Source organism: Scardinius erythrophthalmus, assembly GCF_964197995.2.
Source record: "Scardinius erythrophthalmus genome assembly, chromosome: 4".
Lineage (NCBI taxonomy): Eukaryota > Metazoa > Chordata > Actinopteri > Cypriniformes > Leuciscidae > Scardinius > Scardinius erythrophthalmus.
This window is the reverse complement of record NC_138224.1, coordinates 3,637,563-3,658,744: the sequence shown is the minus strand read 5'-3', so window position 1 is coordinate 3,658,744 and position 21,182 is coordinate 3,637,563. Positions and strand designations below refer to the sequence as shown.

The 21,182-nt window shown below is 38.6% G+C and overlaps 1 protein-coding gene across 2 annotated transcripts in view; it reads right to left on the bottom strand.

The window, feature by feature from the left end:
• cog5 (component of oligomeric golgi complex 5) overlaps positions 1-21,182 on the bottom strand; it is a 73,410-nt gene that overhangs the window by 1,830 nt on the left and 50,398 nt on the right. For both annotated transcript variants that reach the window (XM_081364432.1, XM_081364433.1), the window contains 8 exons: positions 19,407-19,568; positions 18,205-18,304; positions 14,329-14,439; positions 13,187-13,249; positions 8,935-9,038; positions 4,780-5,017; positions 3,529-3,605; positions 88-214 (listed from right to left, as the gene is read on the bottom strand). In XM_081364432.1, the coding sequence (XP_081220558.1) occupies positions 88-214; positions 3,529-3,605; positions 4,780-5,017; positions 8,935-9,038; positions 13,187-13,249; positions 14,329-14,439; positions 18,205-18,304; positions 19,407-19,568 (982 nt within the window). The remainder of the gene's footprint in view (positions 1-87; positions 215-3,528; positions 3,606-4,779; positions 5,018-8,934; positions 9,039-13,186; positions 13,250-14,328; positions 14,440-18,204; positions 18,305-19,406; positions 19,569-21,182) is intronic.

Sequence of the window (21,182 nt, the reverse complement as noted above, 5' to 3'; positions counted from 1 at the left end):
TTGCTAACACCCCGAACCTAAAACCTTAATCCTTGAGGATCTATAACCAAGAGGTTTCCATCCCTCTGCATTAGTGTGTGTGCGTACCTGATGTGGTGATTTGAGTTCAGCCGGGGCACGATTGAACAGAAAATGTAATATGGTGCTGTATGGAATCAAATCTCCCAGCGCTTGACTGCTAGTGATGTGCTCAGTCGTTTGGAACAACAGTGGCCTGAAACAGAGAGACAAATATATTCATATTCACTGCAAATCTCAAGCCGGCTGTAATATAGAGCCTGAAATGAATGCTGGAGATTTGGAAGGTTATGAAAAAATGTCCAATAAAATTCACCAAATGTTTGTGACATGCTAAAGTGGAGCTCAAATGATGTCCTCCAGTGGGTTCGTAGCGGATATCTTACTCACCGCTGACAAGATGAGAATGATATTTCAGAATCAGAAAAAACATCCCAGGTTCAGTGAAGTCTGGGATTCATTTTTGTGCTTGACTACAATATAATGAGATCGTAAAGTGAAACGTATTATTTTATGAGTCTTATTTTAAATGACTTTGATTGCAATGCTTTTTTTCCCGAATGGAAAACAATGCATGCTTTTTTTAAATTCGTTTTATCGTTCTCCAGCTGGAAAGCGTTCATCCGATCAATTAGGTAATAAAAGCACACCTCTTCTCAACAGCTTGTGCAATGCTTGAATACAATATAATGAGATTGTAAAGCAATCTCATTATATTATGAGTTTTATTTTTTAATTATTTTATCTATTTTCATTTTAATTTGACCACTTTTGGAACAGGTGTAATGGTAAGTTTCTAGAAGCATCTTTGCGATGACGAATGCAATTCCATTCATCAATCATTCAATCCTTATAATGTGATTTTAACATTATAAATTAATTTCTATGCTATAATATACATACTATCCTCCAATCAGAGTAGGGAATTTAAAGATATGGGGAGAAAATATTACACACATTATTTAGCAATATGACACAAGCAAGAGTGCTGTTTTTCCAAATATCAGCTCGATTGCAAATGTGATCGATTTCATACAACGGTTCAATAGACAATCAATATTGATGTTTTTGCTCTATTTCGCCAATGAAAACAGTTCAATGCGCGTGATTCAATGCGCTCTTCATTAAAACAGTTACTTGCTTTGTTTCTGAATGAATCGTTTGAATGAATGATTCAGTGACTAGGGCTGTCGTGATAACCGCAATATTGTAATACCACAATACTGAGAAACCAACAGCAGAGGAATGCAAGAAAACACGTTTTCTTTTTTTTTTTCACAAGGCTAAGCACTTCTTGTTTTACACTTCATGCATATGTAATGAATGCAGCCTCATGTCTCACACTCAAAGTTTAAAAGGATTTCAACACCTTGTTTCATTAATGAATGAATCAGTGTTTTTGAATGTATTAGTTCAATGAATGGTTTAATGACTCACTCAAACACTGATAGCCTGTCTAGAATACTTTATGTATATCCCAGCCACTGCACTGGCCATTATTATTAATGGAAGGAGACGTATGTGTGTTATCCAATCATTAATGGCAAGGAAAGACCCTTATACTTGTGAGCGACACATGTGAGGTCTTTCTGGGTGTTTCTCCCTCATCTCTGCTTCGAGGTCTTGATTGTGGCATTTCTTTGAGGTTTACAATCCAGTATTCCTGTAATACTTCTGTCTTTTATGAGTTTATTAAAGAACTCAGTCTCGTATTCTGTCCAAACACACTGCGTCATCTACGTCAGGTGACCTGTAAATGCGCAAAAACTGTTTCCATTGCAGTTTTGCGAACTATTTCTTTTTCGAATTGCCTGAAAAGCCACCTCATGCGAGCGTAAAAACTTTTTTGCGATAAATGGGAGTTTTTGCGAAATTGACGTGTTTCCATTGGCCGTATTTTCAATTAGCAATTTAAATTTGCGCAATTTGAAGGGTAATGGAAACGCCGCTACTGATTATTGATTATGTTCTCGTTTGTTTACATAGTTACTTATTAGTTTCACATATCTAGTTTACTTTCCTTTGTTCTACCCCTGTTTATATTTATACATACCCCTGTTCTCATTTATACATTGTGTGGTTTGTGTTATTATCCTGTGTGTTCATTCAGAGAGTTTGGAACATTGTAAGTTATTAATATGGCAAAAAAAAGAAAAGGTAATAATATCGCGATATTGAGCCACTCAAAATCACTGCAAAATTTGGTCCATTTTGTACATTTGTATGATAAATTAACACAATACCGCACGCTATTGTGATACTTCAGCTGGTGTAGTATCGTAAGATATGTTTATGGTGTCGTGGCAGCCCAAGCCTCTACAATAGCAATAGTAGGCCTAATTGTGATGTTTACATAGCAAACAATATTTTTCATGTGCTGCCCAAATCGACAGAGGAAAGGTCAGAGTCACAAGATACCTTCATGAATCAGCTCTAAATTTAAACACATCTAGAGGGCAACTATGTCCTCATACTGTATTAGTCAGGGGGCTATTTTTAATTAAAAACATTATTTACAAGTTGAACCATTTCTAGCAATCCTCAGTCCAGGTCGAAATTCTCATCACTTCCCATCTCCGGTCCCTCAACAGTGTGATCAAACAAGACCAATATCTCCATATTAATAATTATCTCTCTACTTTAGGGCACTCTTTAATAACATATTTCCCCAGTGGACCTCAGACACACACATTGAGTAAAAAAATTAAGTTGCTAGTGGTTAATCAGGCCTTGCTCATGAGGGATCCAGGCATGGCAGCCGCTCTCAGAGCTGGCATAGATGGCTGAGGTTTAATTTGATTAGCTGTCCTGGAGAGACCTCACTAATGTTTATTAGACTGCCTGGAGGAAGTACAGAGAATGAAACCTGCCTGAATCAAACCTGTCAGTAAACATGAAAGTTAAAGTGTTCGTAACATGAGACATCAGTTCATAACTGACAACTTCCTCTATGTTCAAAAGAGCATTTTCAGCGAGAAACAAAACATTAACGCATCACTGTCACATTTACACACAATGCAGCTTTGCAAAGAGTCTGAAGCGGAAAGACGGATTAAATGGCTGAGCAAGTTATTATATCCTGATGAAAGATTACAAAAGAACACTTTTTTATTTTATTTGGAATAACGTGCACTAATAAATCAAGACCAAGAACATGGAGCTGTTATAAGCCAAACAACAAAGGAGCAATGTAAGGTGAGCATTCGAGTATATCCAGACACTGACTTCTCCTCAGCTAATCAGACGAGCATCTCCATTAATAACCTTCCTTTCTCTCTCTCTCTCAGTGTTAATTAACAGCAATTTTCAGAGGGAAGACTCCAGGCGACCTCGTCGTCTCAGTGGGGGGAGGAGGAGAACGAAGGATAACACTAATTGAGAGCGTTCGTGTGAGAAATACACACAAAAGAATCACTCGGCGAGTGTGTGACATCAAGAGCTGAGTGCAGTCAGTCGAGGACAGGAAGATGAAGTCACCTGACATCATCCAGACTGTAAATTAAGACTCACCTGAAAGATCGCAGGAGACGATACGCCTTGCCCAAGTCTGACACCCGTCTGCAGAGAGGAGCCACGGCCAGCTCCATCTGTAACACATGCACATGGGATGTTTACTCACAGACGCAGAGGGAATCGATGCTTTTTATATAGACACATAAGAATTTGACAGTCAAACTTAAACATGGTAATAACTGATCAGTGCCAATAGCCTCTCTATACTATCCTATCCTATCATGATGAAGCCAAAAATAAATCTTACAAAAAAACAACAACCTGATGTGAGTAAAGGTGCCATATATTTAATTTGAGAGCTATTTTCAGTGAAGCTTAAATTTTGCTCTGTTTCTTACAGAAAGCTAATGTATAACATCAGAAGAATTCAAGACATCATTATTTTGGAGCTTGACAGCCCCATGTCCCTGATACTTTGTGTTTGAGAGATGAAAGAAAGTTGGATACAGATCTGAAACAACATGAGGGTGAGTAAATGACAGAATTTTCATTTTTAAATGAATTATTTGGTCAAAGGCGCCATATATTTGATTTGAGAGCTACAATGAATTTACAGTGAATGCTTAAGCTTTGCATCGTTTCTCAGAAAGCTAACGCGAGCTCCAGAAGGATCGCTTTTATGGTGTTCTGGAGCTTGACAGCAACAGTTCCCATATACTTTCTTTCATGGAGGAAAGGAAGTCGCTGGGAATGAATTTGAAACAACACATGGGTGAGAAAATTTTCACTTTTCATACAAACTTAAACATACAAACTTAAACATGGTGCCAACTGGTCGACATATAGCGCCGTTGCACTTCAGGTGACCCAAGTTCGAGTCCCGGCTCGCGGACCTTTCCCGATCCCGTCCCCCCCTCTCTCTCCCACCTTGCTTCCTGTCCACTCTATTCTATCCTATCATAATAAAGTCAAAAAAATAAAAAATACAAAAAATAAAAACAACCTGATGTGAGTAAATGTGTTGTTTAATTTGAGAGCTACAGTGAATTTTCAGTGAATAAAGGCTTAAATTTTGCTCTGTTTCTTACTGAAAGCTAATGTATAACATCAGAAGAATTCAAGACATTATTTTGGAGCTTGACAGCCCCATGTCCCATATACTTTGTTTCATGGATGAAAGAAAGTTGGATATGAATTTGAACACAAGGGCGAGCAGATGATGAATTTTCCAGCATTTTAAAATCCAGCACCAAAGGAGGAAGACCCCTAGATTGTGAACGAGAGACGAATGACCCTCATTTTCCTCACCTGAGCAAAGTCTGCTGCCAGCCTCATCTTCCCGCCCTCTCCGAGCGGACGCAAGATGCTGGCATGGCGGATGAAAAGGGTGATGGCGCGCTGGGCGATGTTCTCCGTACTGTCGTACAGGAAGTCCAGACACTGCAGCGGGCGGAAGTAGTCATTCATCACGCGAGCGATGAAGCCCTGCAGCTCACGCATGTACAGCGAGCACGGCACGTCCGGGCGGCCAACCACGGGTAGAGGACTGGGTGCAAACATACACAAACAAAAGAGTAGTGTACTATAATCCTGTAATGTGAGCATAGACCACAGCTACAAGCAACACCATTGATTTCCTCTGTCACATAATCAATATCACAAATCTGTCGCTACTGGAACTGCTGAGATACACAATGTGAAACAAGGAAGGTTGTGTTAATGCCTTTTAGCAAGTAACAATCAGTTTTTCCTAATGTTTTTCCTTACACACATGAAGAAGCCATTTTTGTGAATCTCACTTTATAGTTCAAAACTTTTTACCTTAAAATCAAAATTTTAAAAATGTATGTCAGGATGCAATTATTTTCATGCTTTGATTAAGCACAAATCATTTCCCTTACCTAAATGTGTTTGTATGTCTTTTAAGTTTTTTTTTATGTAATTCATCCGTTTTTAATTTTGATGATTTTCACTACTGTAATAGAGCATTTATATAAGATTTGAATACAAATACTATAATAGAATTATTGTTTTAATTAAAATGAGCATGCATTATAGGCAGTACAACAAATACAGCCACAATATATAAATACTTAATTTGAAAAATATATATATTTGGAAATAATGGAACTAAAATGGCCCTGCATTTTTACACAATATACATTTTTTATTTCTTACTTTTGATTTTACAGTAAAATATGACTTGGACATTGATTTTTTTTTTAGATTCACCCATTTAGCTCATCTACAAAAAAGATTGCCGCTGACATGGTGAAACTGAGGGTGTTTTTTGGACAAAGCCACCTCTATAACATATTTATTTCTCTGCCATCTTTCCTCAGGAGTGCCCGACAGCAGGGACAGAAATAAAACAAGTCCACCAAGCCTGACTCCAGTGGCCCTGAGGGGACGAGAGATGTGGACAAAAGGAAGCTGTGCTGAATTACAGGGGTGATGGTTTAAATGTTATCAAACGCTGGCACATCACTCTTTGTTGTATTGGCTGGACCACCCAGACCAACGAATGAGAGAGCAACAGACGACGAGAGATGAATGCAAAAAAGAGTCTTCAGGGAACGTGTCCTTTAAAACAGTCAAAAACACACATGTACAGCCCCACATCTTGAGGATTTTCATGTCTGCAGTCTGGTTGCACTCAAACTCTCATACCACCTTTCAGCTTGACACAAATAACTGAATTGAGATTTGTAAAGCCTAAAGACTGAACATGAGGAAATAGTGAAATTAAAAGTCAAATTGGAGCAAAACAAATTTAGAAAACTAATATTAAATTGCATCACCCTGTCATTGTAGCATTGTTATACCTAATTTTAAAAATGCTGGCAGCGCTCCCATACATTTTTTAAATGGTTAAGAAATATGACACACCCATCACACTTTCTTGCTTTAAGAAGCAATTTATGTTGAAATATGGAGAGCTGAGAGAGACCTGATCACAGAACTGCCCTCAACAAGATTAAATATGGCACACAATCCCAAATGCCATGTTAGTGTTTGAGAAAAAGCCCACAAGGGGAGAACAAAATCTTTGTGCAACCATAAATCCCAATTTTGACATCTCATTTGTTAGGTGTTAGGTTTCTCACTTTTCAGCTGCCCGTTAGACTACTCTGACTACTTTACTACTTTTCTAGACAACTTGTTGATCAGTTTGTGAGGGAACTGCAGGGAGTTTGTGAGTTGATGTATCGCTAATAATTAGGGATGGGACGATTACCGGTTTCACTATAAACCACGATAAAATGTACTGACGGTTAGTAATATCGTTTAAAATTTAATTATCATTAAAACCGTGTTTGATTATCTAGCCCAGGGGTGTCAAACTCAGTTCCTGGAGGGCCACAGCCCTGCAGAGTTTAGATTCAACCCTAATTAAACACACCTGATCAGCTAATCAATCAATCAATCAAGTCCTTCAGGCTTATTTGAAAACTGCAGGTGTGTGTGTGTGTGTGTTGAAGCAGGGTTGGAACAAAACTGTGTAGGGCTGTGGCCCTCCAGGAACTGAGTTTGACACCTGTGATCTAGCCCTTTAAAAGAACCAATTCTGAGGTGTGGTCATATTTTGGCTTTAACAAAAGTCCTGAGGGAAACTTAATCGAGGATGGTTACCCTGTCAGCAGAACATGAACAAGAAAAAGTCGCTGCAATAATAGGGGGAAACTTCAGATCTGCCGAGTCGTCTTGTGTGACCATCACCGACTGTTGTATAGTGAACGCAAGGCAAGTTAACTTTGACCTCAATACCAAAACTACGTCTGGGAAATAAATGGGCATAAAATGTTGTTTTAAGTTGAACTATTTTATATCAATCACTTGAAATAAACGTGAAGCTTCCGCAAAGAAAAGTTCACAGCAAGTGGCTTAGCCAAAGACGAACGAACAAGTTCAAACAAGACTATTAAGAGTGACATTTAAGGGATAATAATTTATATTCATTATACATTTATTACACCGATTTTTTTTACCACATAATTACGGGGACATTGAATTGAGATTAATGTTTTAAATCTTACCTGTTTATAAATCCATTATGTACAGCGTACAAAACAATCATTCAGACAAGATGATCACAACAATATTATCAAACTCTGTAAACAATAAATCAACTCTGATTTAATTTTCAATACAATAGAGACGCAAGACGGCAAGTTGTATTTGAATGAAACGAGAGAGCGCGTCCATTGTGATACATGGTGTATGTTAACGTCTGTCAGAGAGTTTGAAGTCTGCCCAGATGAAGAATACAAGACAGTACAAATGAATTGGTTGTTCCACGAGACTTTTATAGATGTTTTCTCTCAGTTTAGCACACTCTTCACATACATGTCGAAGAGTGAATGTTAAAAGGGAAAAGAAAACTCTAAAACACGCTACAAATCAAAGTGGAAGTAAACACATTATAATAAAACAACGGTCAGCGGTAGAGTGGTCATCTTCCTCTTTGCGTGATCAATCTCACTCTCACTGTGCGTGCGCGCTCACATAAAAACGGCATGCATACAATAACGTACGCCATAGAAGAAGTTATCTTAAAGGCACATCCACATTTGTGTCATGAACACTACTTAACACTAGGTGGCCGTTACAATGGATGTGCGCGGTGTTATAATGTGTTGCTATTGACGACCGTCATTATAAGGAAGGAAATGCTTTAAAAACTGCATAGAGCTGCTTGTTTTATTTGTTGTTTGTTGATTTTCAAATATAAAACTTGTTGAAATGTCTTCAGTGTGATCATAAACTCTTTTTGAACACTTTCATCTCGTTTTAACAAAACTGATCATATTGATAATCGCGATAATTTTGGTCACTATAATCGTGATATTAATTTTTCATACCGTCCCATCCCTACTAATAATTTTAATTGTAAAGTTAAAATAAATAAATAGGGCTGCACGATAATGGCAATATAGCTTGGTGCAATTAATAAAATCAATATTCTGAGTGTTTCAGAGTGAAGCATGCAACATTTCATTTTAACTATCAAATATTTATTTTACAGTACAGTTGTAATTGACAACAGTAATATATTTCTTGTCTTTATTTTTATAGAGTTAAAACATACTACTACTTATAATAATCTTTTCAACATCAGAGAACTTAACATGCAAATGTGACTATTTTTTTGAAATGCTAACTTAAAATCTCAGGGGCTGACAAAAAAGTTTGGGAACCCTGTGATAAATGAACTGGGAGGAATTTCATTATCATCCTTCTCGACTCATTGTTTGATATAACTGTCAAAAGTCAAAACAACATTAAATTAAAATGAAAACTAACTATATTAAATTCCAAGATGATAACTGGACAGTGTAGCATACTACTGTTTATCTTTGAGTAGTTTCACATGTATGTTTTTTTGGAATGCATTCAATATATGAAGTATTATACTGTGCTGAATGCACAATGCAATAACAGTGTGTTTTGTTGCTTGCTTACCCAGAGAAATCCTCCTGGTGCATAGTAATGAGTATTGCTTCGACGGAGTCAGTAACAGAATTCAGCAGGGGCTGAACGGCACTACTCATCAAAGCCTGAACCGACTGCAAAAGACACAAAAAAGAATGTGAATTTACCAACAAGAGAGAGAATTATTGTTATTGAACGTGTGAAAGAGTTTCTTCTTTTGAAGGTCATTGGTTTGTGTAGTATTTCCTTCTAACACCTGCTCTCCCCTCCTTCCATGTGATTGCCTGACATTTGTTGATGGGACATCAGTCCGACCATCGCGGGTCTCATGGCAGCTCGTCCTAGACTCTTATCTGACTCTCAATCTCTGAGCAACATCAATGCAAACCCAATAGGTCTCTCTGACCAAATAGTACCGGCCATTGGCAAAATTCCCTGCAAGCAGGAGATAAAGAGCAAATCTCCTGTGCACATCTCTTCATCCTAAACCACTTCACAACAAAGTTAGTGGTCACATACTGAGCAGATTTAGCTTTCCCATCATTCTCTGCCCAGCTGGAGGTTGGGAGGTATTGGTACCTCTTTCATTCTGTTGTGTTTGTTGTGTTCTGGTTCAGAATAGATGTAAAGAGTGTGATGTGATGAGAAACAGGGAGGAGTAGAAATGTGAAGTCCTGTCTTAAATGGCACCCTCATGCCTTTCAGTTCTACACTTTGGTGATGCAAGTCAGTCCAAGTTCATTTGGGACAAGTTTATATCGAATGTGACTACAGAATATTTCAGATGTAGCTGAATGTTCTGATCCAATTTAACATCTGACCTGTAATGCTGCCTGAATCATAATCATACACTGTTTGTTCATTGGCCAGATGAGAACTGAGCGACTCAGTTTCTCCCAAGGTTTTTTCTCCATTCTGTCACCTGATGGAGTTTTGGTTCCTTGCCACTGTTGCCTTTGCTTTTGGCTTGCTTAGTTGGGACATTTAAATACTCAACAATATTATTGATCTGCCTGCATTGACACCATTATATGAGAAATTAACTGAGCTGGACGATGACGTCACTGTTTTCTCAGCTCCAGAGCTGCTGTATAGATAAATGAACTAAATGAATAACTTTTAAATGAACCATCACTGAACTTAATTAAGCTGGAGTAAGACGGTATTTTCCTCTAGATCTGCTGTACAGCAGAAAAAAAACTTTGTTGCATTATTTTCGTGTTATCACTGTAAAGCTGCTTTGAAACAATCTGTATTGTAAAAAGCAATATATACACTGAACAAAATTATATACGCAACACTTTTGTTTTTGCCCCCATTTTCCATGAGCTGAACTCAAAGATCTAAGACTTTTTCTATGTACACAAAAGGCCTATTTCTCTCAAATATTGTTCACAAATCTGTCTAATTCTGTGTTAGTGAGCACTTGTCCTTTTACGAGATAATCCATCCACCTTACAGGTGTGGCATATCAAGATGCTGATTAGACAGCATGATTATTGCACAGGTGTGCCTTAGGCTGGCCACAATAAAAGGTCACTCTAAAACGTGCAGTTATATCACACAGCACAATGCCACAGATGTCGCAATTTTGAGGGAGTGTGCAATTGGCATGCTGACTGCAGGAATGTCCACCAGAGCTGTTGCCCGTGAATTGAATGTTCATTTCTCTGCCATAAATCATCTCCAAATTCATTTCAGAGAATTTGGCAGTACATCCAACCGGCCTCACAACCGCAGACCACGTGTAACCACACCAGCCCAGGACCTCCACATCCAGCATCTTCACCTCCAAGATCGTCTGAGACCAGCCATCCGGACAGCTGCTACAACAATCGGTTTGCATAACCAAAGAATTTCTGCACAAACTGTCAGAAATCGTTTCAGGGAAGCTCATCAACATGCTCTGGTCTGGTCTGGTCTCGACCTGACTGCAGTTCATCGCCATAACCGACTTGAGTGGGCAAATGCTCACATTCGATGGCATCTGGCACTTTGGAGAGGTGTTCTCTTCACGGATGAATCCAGGTTTTCACTGTACAGGGTAGATGGCAGACAGCTTGTATGGCGCCGTGTGGGTGAGCGGTTTGCCGATGTCGACGTTGTGGATCGAGTGGCCCATGGTGGCGGTGGGGTTATGGTATGGGCAATGAGCACAGGTGTATTTTATTGATGGCATTGAATGCACAGAGATACCGTGACAAGATCCTGAGGCCCATTGTTATGCCATTCATTCATCCACGACCATCACCTCATGTTGCAGAATGATAATGCACGGCCCCATGTTGCAAGGATCTGTAGACAATTCCTGGAAGCTAAAAACATCCCAGTTCTTGCATAGCCAGCATACTCACTGGACATGTCACCCGTTGAGCATGTTTGGGATGCTCTGGATCGGCGTATACGACAGCGTGTTCCAGGTCCTGCCAATCTCCAGCAACTTCGCACAGCCATTGAAGAGGAGTGTACCAACATCCCACAGGCCACAATCAACAACTTGATCAACTCTATGCGAAAGTGATGTGTTGCATTGCGTGAGGCAAATGGTGGTCACACCAGATACTGACTGGTTTTCTGAACCCCCCCCCTGACCTCCCCAATACAGTAAAACTGCACGTTTTAGAGTGGCCTTTTATTGTGGGCAGCCTAAGGCACACCTGTGCAATAATCATGCTGTCTAATCAGCATCTTGATATGCCACACCTGTGAGGTGGATGGATTATCTTGGCAAATGAGAAGTGCTCACTAACACAGAATTAGACAGATTTGGGAAAAATATTTTAGAGAAATAGGCCTTCTGTGTACATAGAAAAAGTCTTAGATCTTTGAGTTCAGCTCATGGAAAATGGAGGCAAACACAAAAATGTTGCGTTTATAATTTTGATCAGTATGAATAAAGGTGATTTGATTTGACAAGTCTTTGGCACGTAGTACTGTACTCTTTCCAATAGGGTAAGTGGAAGAACTTCTGATAACCATGATCTCATGGACTTCATGGGTCATGTGCAAATAAAGGCCACAAGACCGTACGTCCACATTAGGTGAGCCATTTGGGACAGGGTTTTTTATAAGACATACCCTACATGGGAGGAGAGTGGGTGTCCAACTCGGAGGACAGTGGGTGGTAAAGTGTGGTAGTGTGTTTTCACCTTGTACTGTTGTGTTTACACTTAAAGATCAGGGGTTACAGAGTGAATGCGATCCCGTACAGCTGGCAGGTTTTGTTAAAAGAGATAAGGGGGAAGAGAATGACCAGTTTACTCATCTAAAAGCCAATTTACCTCAGGGGAGAGACAGATGAATTCAGAGCAGCTCAATGTTTACCCAATTACTTTCTAAAACCACCTTCAGCCTCTCTCTGTGTGTGTTTGTGTGTGGCTGCAGCATTTCTATCAAAATTCTGACCCTTTGTTCACTGTCCCATGCGAGCGCCTCTTAATCTCTTTCTATCACAGATGCACAAACAAATACTCAAAGCTTAACGGTGTATCGCACCACTGTCTGCATAAATAGTGCAGTGCACTTGTTGCTGAAAAGCAATGTAAAATTAATGTTATGAATATAAAGGGCATTACCTGTGCAAGGTTGGTGTTTGGTTGGGTTCTTGTTTTTATGGTTTTTGCTTATGTCATGTGATTCCTATGTTCCCCATGTGATCATGCCTTGTGCTTTTGTTTTTCTATTGTGTCAAGTTCCCATTAGTCCATTGTGTCATTGCGTTAATAGCCCCTAATGTTACCATGTTTCTGGGTCTAGCTTTGTCATGTTGCGCTGTAACCCGCTGTTGTGAGTTTCATGTCCACGCCGCGCCATACCAAGCCTAGTCAAGTTCATGTTACATTTATTTTCAAGTCATCGTTTTGTTTTTGAACAGTTTTAGATATTGGAATAGACTGCACTTGGATTCCGAACTTCAGTTGATCCGTTACAACCTGCTGTGAGCTGATGTCTAAATAAAACGCACGCATAAAAAATATTGATGTGATTAAATGCAGTTGGTCGTCGTTTACACCCTATTATTAATATGCATCTCCAGTGACTGGTCTTGATTGTATTTCGTCTTTTATTTGGTGACTATAAATCATTTACTGTCAGCTTATGCATGTTCATATAGCAAAAAAGCACATATCCTTGAATTTGAATGTAACCACAAATGTGATGTTTTGAGCAGAATGCATTGTAATTTAATCTAGAAGCTAGGCTATATTAACTATGAATATGCTTCATGATCATTGTGATGTTAATACTAGGTGTAAAAGGGATCTTGCAGTTTTTGCTTTACCTGTAAAGATGATGTGAGCGATTGCTCTGCTGCTGGAGGAAATGTGCCCAGTCCAGATATAACCTGAAAACAACTCAAAGTCAGAAATCATCCAACGTTTAGAGCCCTTAAACCATAATTCCTAAAACAAAAAAAATCCCACTGAAACAAGCGGCCTCACTTTTCACAAGTAAAACTTTGATCACCTCCAGTTTAAATATTTAATCATAGAGTAATCTCTTTTTATTACCTTATTAATCACAGGCAAGAAAAAGCTTCTGCTGTCATGTTTTTTTAATGAGGAAGACCAGGAACTACATCATCTGGTGCTTAAAAAGCCACTTGTGAAATATCACCACTCATATAATACAGATATGACTGGTGATGAGTCTGCAGTTTCCCCAAGACTCTCTCCTGAGGAAAGACTGAGTAAAGGCACTGCAGCCATAAGTTCTCTATAGACAGGTGTCCTGCACATAGAGGAGTTTTATAATACTGCAGTACTCTATAATAACTTCAAACAGTCTAATATTTGAATACCCTCTAAAGTTTTCTAGTAGTGATTTCATGCATTTTGCTGATTGAGTTCTTATGAGCATCTGTTCATAAAACACAGCTTTGGGAAGCACATAATGGCAAAACATCTATTAAATCACCACATGCCATTAGAACTAAAAGCACAAAAAGAGATTTTGAGGAGAATGTCCAGAGAACTTTTTTTTTTTTTTTACAATACAATGAAATCGAATAAGTACTACATAAATAGTTCTTAGTCTTATGGGCTATATTTCAAGTGTTATGAAAGCTATATCAGCTTTGTGTGAGGACATTTTTGATTTTCCCATTTACCACGCCTGTCAAATGTTATTGGAGCCGTGTATATTCAAATATGTTGGTATTTAGCACAAAATTCTGAATACTTTTGTAGTATGGTACTTTTACTGATTTTTGCAGCTTGAGCATCCTACCCCATTCCCTTTGATTTCATGTCAGATAGTACAGAAGACAATCTTTTAAATCATCTACAGATTGTTTAATGTAAGAAAGAAAGTCATATGGGTTTGGAACAACACAGGGGTGAATAAATGAAAAAAATCTTGCATTGCAGAGTGAACTAAACCTATAATAACTATAATGTCTTGAATAAGAGACGGCATTCTTACTTTAGCCACAGCTTGCTGCAAGCGGAAAAGAGAGTTCACCACGTTAATGTTTCTCCTCTGGCCTTCGGTCAGGGGTCCGATCACCTGACTGGCGTCCCCCTGCGTACACAGCTGAGAGAAAGACAGAAGGAAGAAAGAAGAAAAAAGAAAGGGAGAAAATAGAAGGATTAAACAATATTAAGTATCACAAACAAAGACTTGAGTAAATAATCAAAGAGTCAACTTCAAAAGGGAGGTGACCGCAGGCCACCACTAATTTCCCTAGATATCCCAGTGTTCGTCTGAGGTCAGAAGCGCTTTGCTCAGTGGTGGCACAACGGTCAGCATGCTGAGACATGGGCGTCACCATGGAGCTCAGACAGCAGAAGCAGGTGGCATTGTGGGTAGGAGGGCGAGCAACAGGGAGGGGGAAAAGAAGAAGGATTTGCCATGCTTAGTGCCACACCACAGGAACTAACAAGCAGAGGTCGGTCTTAGTCACGAGTGGACCACTGCACACAAACACATATTCGTGCTGCACTGCTGCCTCCTGACATAAACAAACAGCCGCTACAGACAAAACAACTCAAAGTCGAAATCGTAAAAAAGCAGTAGAGCCTCCTCTCATCAAAGGTTGGGGGCTGGGGAAATAAAATTGGGGAGAAAAAGAAATATCACACATCGTCTGCGAGGAAAAGCCACATAGGATGGTGGCAGCGGGGGTACCATGGCAACAGTCTAAAAATGGAAAGGCAACAGTTAATTAACGTTTCCCGTGGCAGGTGAGGAGATGCAGTAACACTTGTCATGATTCTAGATGGGTTGCTCCTTCACACCTGATGTTAAATAAAGCATAGCCCCCGGTGCATATCTGTAGTCCAATAAATGAACCATTCTGAGATTAACTGCCATGCAACCCTATGTCTGCCCGAAGACCAAAAACATCATACCTCTGTAATCCTCAGAGAAGAGCACTGTTGTGAAATATTTCCCCTATAGCTAAACCAGATTGCAGGAAACTTCTTTCAAACTGTAGCTTGCCAAGATACAAGCCATTTTAAGCTTAGCTAAAGTAGCTAAACTACAGCCAAGTTCCATTTTTGAAACACTAGTAGGCTACACTAAGTGTAGAAATATTTTTTTTTTTTTAAATCGGCATGAAATCAAATTTGACAAATCTTCTTTTTATTTGTAATATTGTAGTGTTTATTATAAATGATTTATCTGTGCACTTCATTATTTTTTTTAAAATTCATGTACCCTTATAATCTTTAATCAAATACATTACCCTTCCCTCCCCCCTCGAAACGACCTCTCTTCTCTTTCGGTCACGTGCCATGGCGAAAGGGTGCGGCCAGAGCCGATGAGGGTGCGGCTATCGAGATGCTCTCGAGGGTGAACTTGACTGATAACAGAGAATGTCTAATAAGGCTGATAACTTGACTTGACTCATCTTGGTTTGCGGGAATAATAAAATAAAATAAAAAGTCCGCTGGAGAGAAATCCTCCACAACTGAATGTAAACTGGCATTCAAATCGCCCTCCATTTTGTTAGCAACGCCCAACCTCCAACGATCCAATCAATTCCCGGAGGACGAAATCAAGCCCTGCCCTACATTTTTTTCTAATTTCAGAAGCCGTTTCACTAGGATATACGTCACAACAGGGAAAAAATTACTTTAAGTTACAAACACTCTTCGATAGTTTAAGTAAAACTACAGTATTTCTCAGCATAGCTACTGAAGAAACCTGGCATTAATTGCATCATCTGTTTGGACAATGACAATGCGCATTATCAGGACACTGGCTTCAGCTTCTGTGAAAATCACTCTCAAAGCCGTCCATACGGCAGATTTCGCAGCAGTTTTAGCCACATTTCAGAAATCAGTCTCCCTGCAAGTGCACTCTGTGTAAATCTGTGTATCAGAATTGGTTTAAGTCCCGTTCCATTATCACAGCAGGAAGGATATGAGAGGTCAATAGAGATACAGTCCTTCCCTTTGTCTTCATTAATATCCATCCATTAACCGATGGAGTCTGTTTGCTGCCTGTGTTAAGCTGGGTTTGATAAAAAAGAAACCATCTGTGTCTTGGAGATCTTCTTGTTCCCAAGATTGTGAGGCATGCTTAAGAGATTTATTCAATATGCTAACTATGATATCATTTCCTGAAGACAGTCCAAGGAGAGGTCAAGGTTTGGCTCTGAACTGACCCTGAGTTGAGTTCACAGGGTTCTGATGGCTCATCCCACACATCTGTACTGAAGGAAATAACAGAACCAAACTCTCGTTATTCATCTGCTTGCTGACATAAGACAGATTGAGTCAGTGGGCCAGTGATTCGAGGACAGACACCGGACTAATCCAATCACACCCTCCCTGGCCAGGCACAATCAATCACACCTCCAGCTCACAGTGAATGGAGATAGATCTCGTCAAGTCTTTTCTCTAAAGCTGAAAGGCAGTTTAAACAGCTGAGAGGAAAATGAAAGAAATCAAACATACAAACGAAAAGTCTGACAACATGAATCAGTAATCAAAACACACTGAACTTTCATAATGGTCGGAGTGAAATACAATATTCAGCAAGAAATAATGTAGGGTCAGGCATTATTATACAAACAAGTTATTTAAAAGACCAGAAAGTTACAGGTGAATATCCATGATGGTGTTCATGATTACTGGATGAGGATAAAAAATTTAATGACCCGATAGAGTCATTATAGGCAATGAAATATTTTCAAATCTGCCTATAATGCCTATAACCATTCAGCCTAACCCGTCCTCCTAAATCAAACACGCCTGAACCACCTAACCAAGGTTCAGGATCACTGAAAATTACTGGCAGGTTGACTACCCCTGTTTTAAATTATGAAGAATTTAGAGCCAAGTACAACAAATTGCTACAGATATTTCCATGACTTTTCTCCAGGCTTGGAAATTACCATTTTATAATTGTATCAATGTTGATGTCAAGGTTTTACATTACCATGAATTTATTTATTTTTTCTCAAGAAAGTAAATAGGACTAATTAAGATTTCATGTTGCCTTTAAATTATTTTTTTTGTCTTATCTCTGAAGTCAGCTGCAGGATCATTGCAGAGCAGGACAAATTGACTGATTAAGGATTTAAAGGATTAATTCACAGAAAACTAGATCAGTTTTCCAGCTAACTCGTAGCTAAATCTACTGATTTATTGATTAAGGATCTCATTGAACTGTTTGTTACGCCTGTTCATATAACTCAATGTGGATGATCATTGGGAAACTGGTCATACACACCATCCAATTACTGGTATTTATTTGTTAGTTGAGCAACTACTGACCTAGCATTGCATTGGACTTTCGCTGACAAACGATTTGTTTCGTTGAAATTCACATACGCCTGTTATCTTCATGTAACTCAATGTGGATGATAATTGGGAAACTGGTCACTATTTACATTGAGATGGAGACTCAAACCACTCTTACCACTTCCAATGCCCACAAAATAACAACAGAGAAGTACATTTAGTAAACTAATAGCATGGACATTGTGTTGCATACAGATTTTTCATCCAATTACTGGTATTTATTTGTTAGTTGAGCAACTACTGACCTAGCATTGCATTCTGACGCAATCTCACTCTGTATTCTCACCTTGGCCTGATTTATAGACCAAAGCAACTAGCACCCCTAACTAGGCAGGTTGGGATCCTCCCCGCCTCTTGTCCAGGTCACGGCTCTCAGCAGGTGCACTGATTCTCTGACGCTTGTTGAGATGAGCCCCAACCTTCCCCAGCTTTCATAATGAGCTCATTCGCCAACCGTGTACGTCACCTCCCTGGCAGGGTTGAGGGGCATGAGAGCTGACAGCCTCCCGCTCAACCTAGCTCATTATCCCTGTGTGTTTCTTACCAGCTGCTCTGACTTGACGCAGAAGAGCTGCACCGTCTTGGCTGCGTTCTTGGCCACTGCGATCGTCAGGCCGGAATCCACTGATGCAACATTCAGCTCACTAACGTGCAAAAACAACACACAGGATCAACTATCAACCAATTACAGTCAATACAAACAGTGTTAGTAGTCTAATCTAATCTCTATAAATTCTCCAGCCCATTATTTGTCCATCTGTACATAGATTGGACTGTTAATTATATCAATGCTTTTTAGTATAAAATGGATTAAATTAAGGCTTTTTAGTATTAGAATTGCCTTCCTTATCAAGAATACATGCAATGCTTCCTTAAAAGGGGTAATTCATCACTGGAAGATGGGTTTTTAATATAATTTGGCAGTTTATGCAGGGGAAATTCAATTAAAAAAAATTAAATAATCAGTGCTACATGACTAGAGAAAACAGAAAAAGGGCTATGGCATTCCCTTTTGCCAAAAACCGTCAACACCCATAATGCACTTTTGATTTTGGCACTCTTCTCTGTCGATCTGAGTGTCTGTGGGTGGAAATATAAAAATGTGGAAGCTTGATCTGTAGATTTATCAATTTTTTAAATGTTGGACTTTCGCTGACAAACGATTTGTTTCGTTGAAATTGTGACCCTGGACCACAAAACTAGTCACATGGGTCAATTTTTTTACATTTAGATTTATACATCATCTGAAAGCTGAATGAATATGCTTTCCATTGATGTATGGTTTGTTAGAATATGACAATATTTGGCTGATACACAACTATTTGAACATCTGGAATCTGAGGGTGCAAAAAAAATAGAAACATTGAGAAAATCGCCTTTAAAGTTGTCCATTTATGTTCGCGATTGTGCTGCATTCACTAACAAAAATAATTGTTTTATATATTTACGGTAGGAAATTTACAAAATATCTTCATGGAACATGATCTTTACTTAATATCCTAATGATTTTTGGCATAAAAGAAAAATCGATAATTTTGACCCATACAATGTATTGTTGGCTATTGCCACAAATATACCCGTGCGACATGTGACTGGTTTTGTGATCCAGGGTCACATATACTGCTGACATTGTAACAATACAAAAATGGTTGAAAATCAGCTAACTTACCCTTTAAGATTTGGCCAAAATGAGATATCTTAGAAGGCAGTATAGTGAAAGAGTTATAATGTATTTTGGAGGTGTACCTGGCTATTGTTTTTATGATGCTCTCCAGTTCATCATTAGAGGGTGGGTTTCGGCCCCCTTGAGGGAAAACAAGGTTGATGGGGTCAAAGAGTCGGGACAGAGACTTGGACAGGTAGGCTGCTTCATATGGCTGAAGAGAATCCTTCAGATCCTTCTCTGGACTGGAAAAAAAACCCCATCAAAACAGTTATTAATGTGCTTCACAAAGAGTATGTAAAACAAGTAAATGTGTTAAGACAAAGTATTTTCTGACTCAAACTATTATCACTTTGTGTACTCTGAGTACATGGTGTTATTTTGATAAACACGTGACGTGCATGTATAAAATTTCACTGACCTAAATCTGTAAATTTAATCAGAGGCCTGCCCGTAGAGATAATTACAAATTAGACTAAATCAAAAGTACCGAATGGCACTTAATGAAACCGTAGCCTACTTACCATCCTCATCTCAATAGGGATCAAAGCCTCAAGCATTTGATTTGGCCATTGTAATAAATTACTTCTCCTGGCTGACAGCTTCTTAATTTCAAATAATCATTCTTTTGTTTGACCAATTGTTGATAAAAAGCATAACTGAGATATGACTGTTTCCCCAATGGCTACCCTTTTCATTAAAAGTTTCAGACCTTTCATTATATTGTAAGGTCTGAAAATTCGGCATATTTTAGAATATTATTTGATTATAAAATGTTCATTATCACAATGCAAAAAAATCTAATTCTCATCACTATAAAATAAAAAGTTAATGAAAAAATAAAATAAAAAAATTGCATTTACTGTATACATCCTGATAGTTTTCTGGCATTTATTCTGATTTAAATAAAAAAAAAACATTTCAGATAGTATTTTTACTGCAATACAGTAAAACATAATATATTAAAGTAATAAGAATCGCCTTTAAAATAATAATTACAAAAAAGCTGCACAAATAATGTGAAATAGAGGTTAAAAAGTCATTCATTATCATAAGTTATCCACGCTTCCTTTTTCATCAAAATGCTTAAAAGCCAAAAATGTAAGCGTTTGTAGAAACCTTGACACTACTGTCAAACAGGCATCAGCATCATTAATGTCAGAATCTAAAAACCAAATGAACCTGACTGTTAAAAACAGGACAAAAAGAGCTCATCAAATGAAGACATGACAGATTTCTCCATAACAATAGCATCAATTTAGTTTCTCTCTAAACTAAACCCAGCGAATGCTGTTTAATGTTGAACTTCCAGCAGTAAACAGAACTCTACCACAAAGAAGGTCTTTTATGTGAGCCAAATATAGATCTACTGAACTTCTGCAAAATAAAATACAAAGAAAACCGTTTACCCTCCACATAACCCTGACTTTTGCTAGTTTTTGACAAGATGCTGTAATAATCTTGGCTTTAATTGCTGGTTGTCAGCTATGTCATGCATCTTGACAAGATTTTTTGAGCTGTATTATGCGATAGGATCAACTGTGCGTAAAACGTGGGCCGTTTAGGGGACAATCGTGATTATGGGATCTGGTTGTTTGATAAGAGCAGTGGCAGAAACGTTGATGCATTCTAGGAGATTATTTGACAATGTGTCTGGAAGTAGAAGAGCTTTTTTGCTTTCTAATGCATCTCTCTATCCAGGTGAAAAGCAGAAACGCTGTGTGATTAATGACAGCAGTTTTGAGAGCACTTTGCGGGTAGGCAGAATCTTTGTTGCGCCACCAGGAATGATTAGGAGGATGATAGCTTGTGTAGATAATGAACTCCTCGTTTTTTATGATGAGAAATCGTAGCATTTC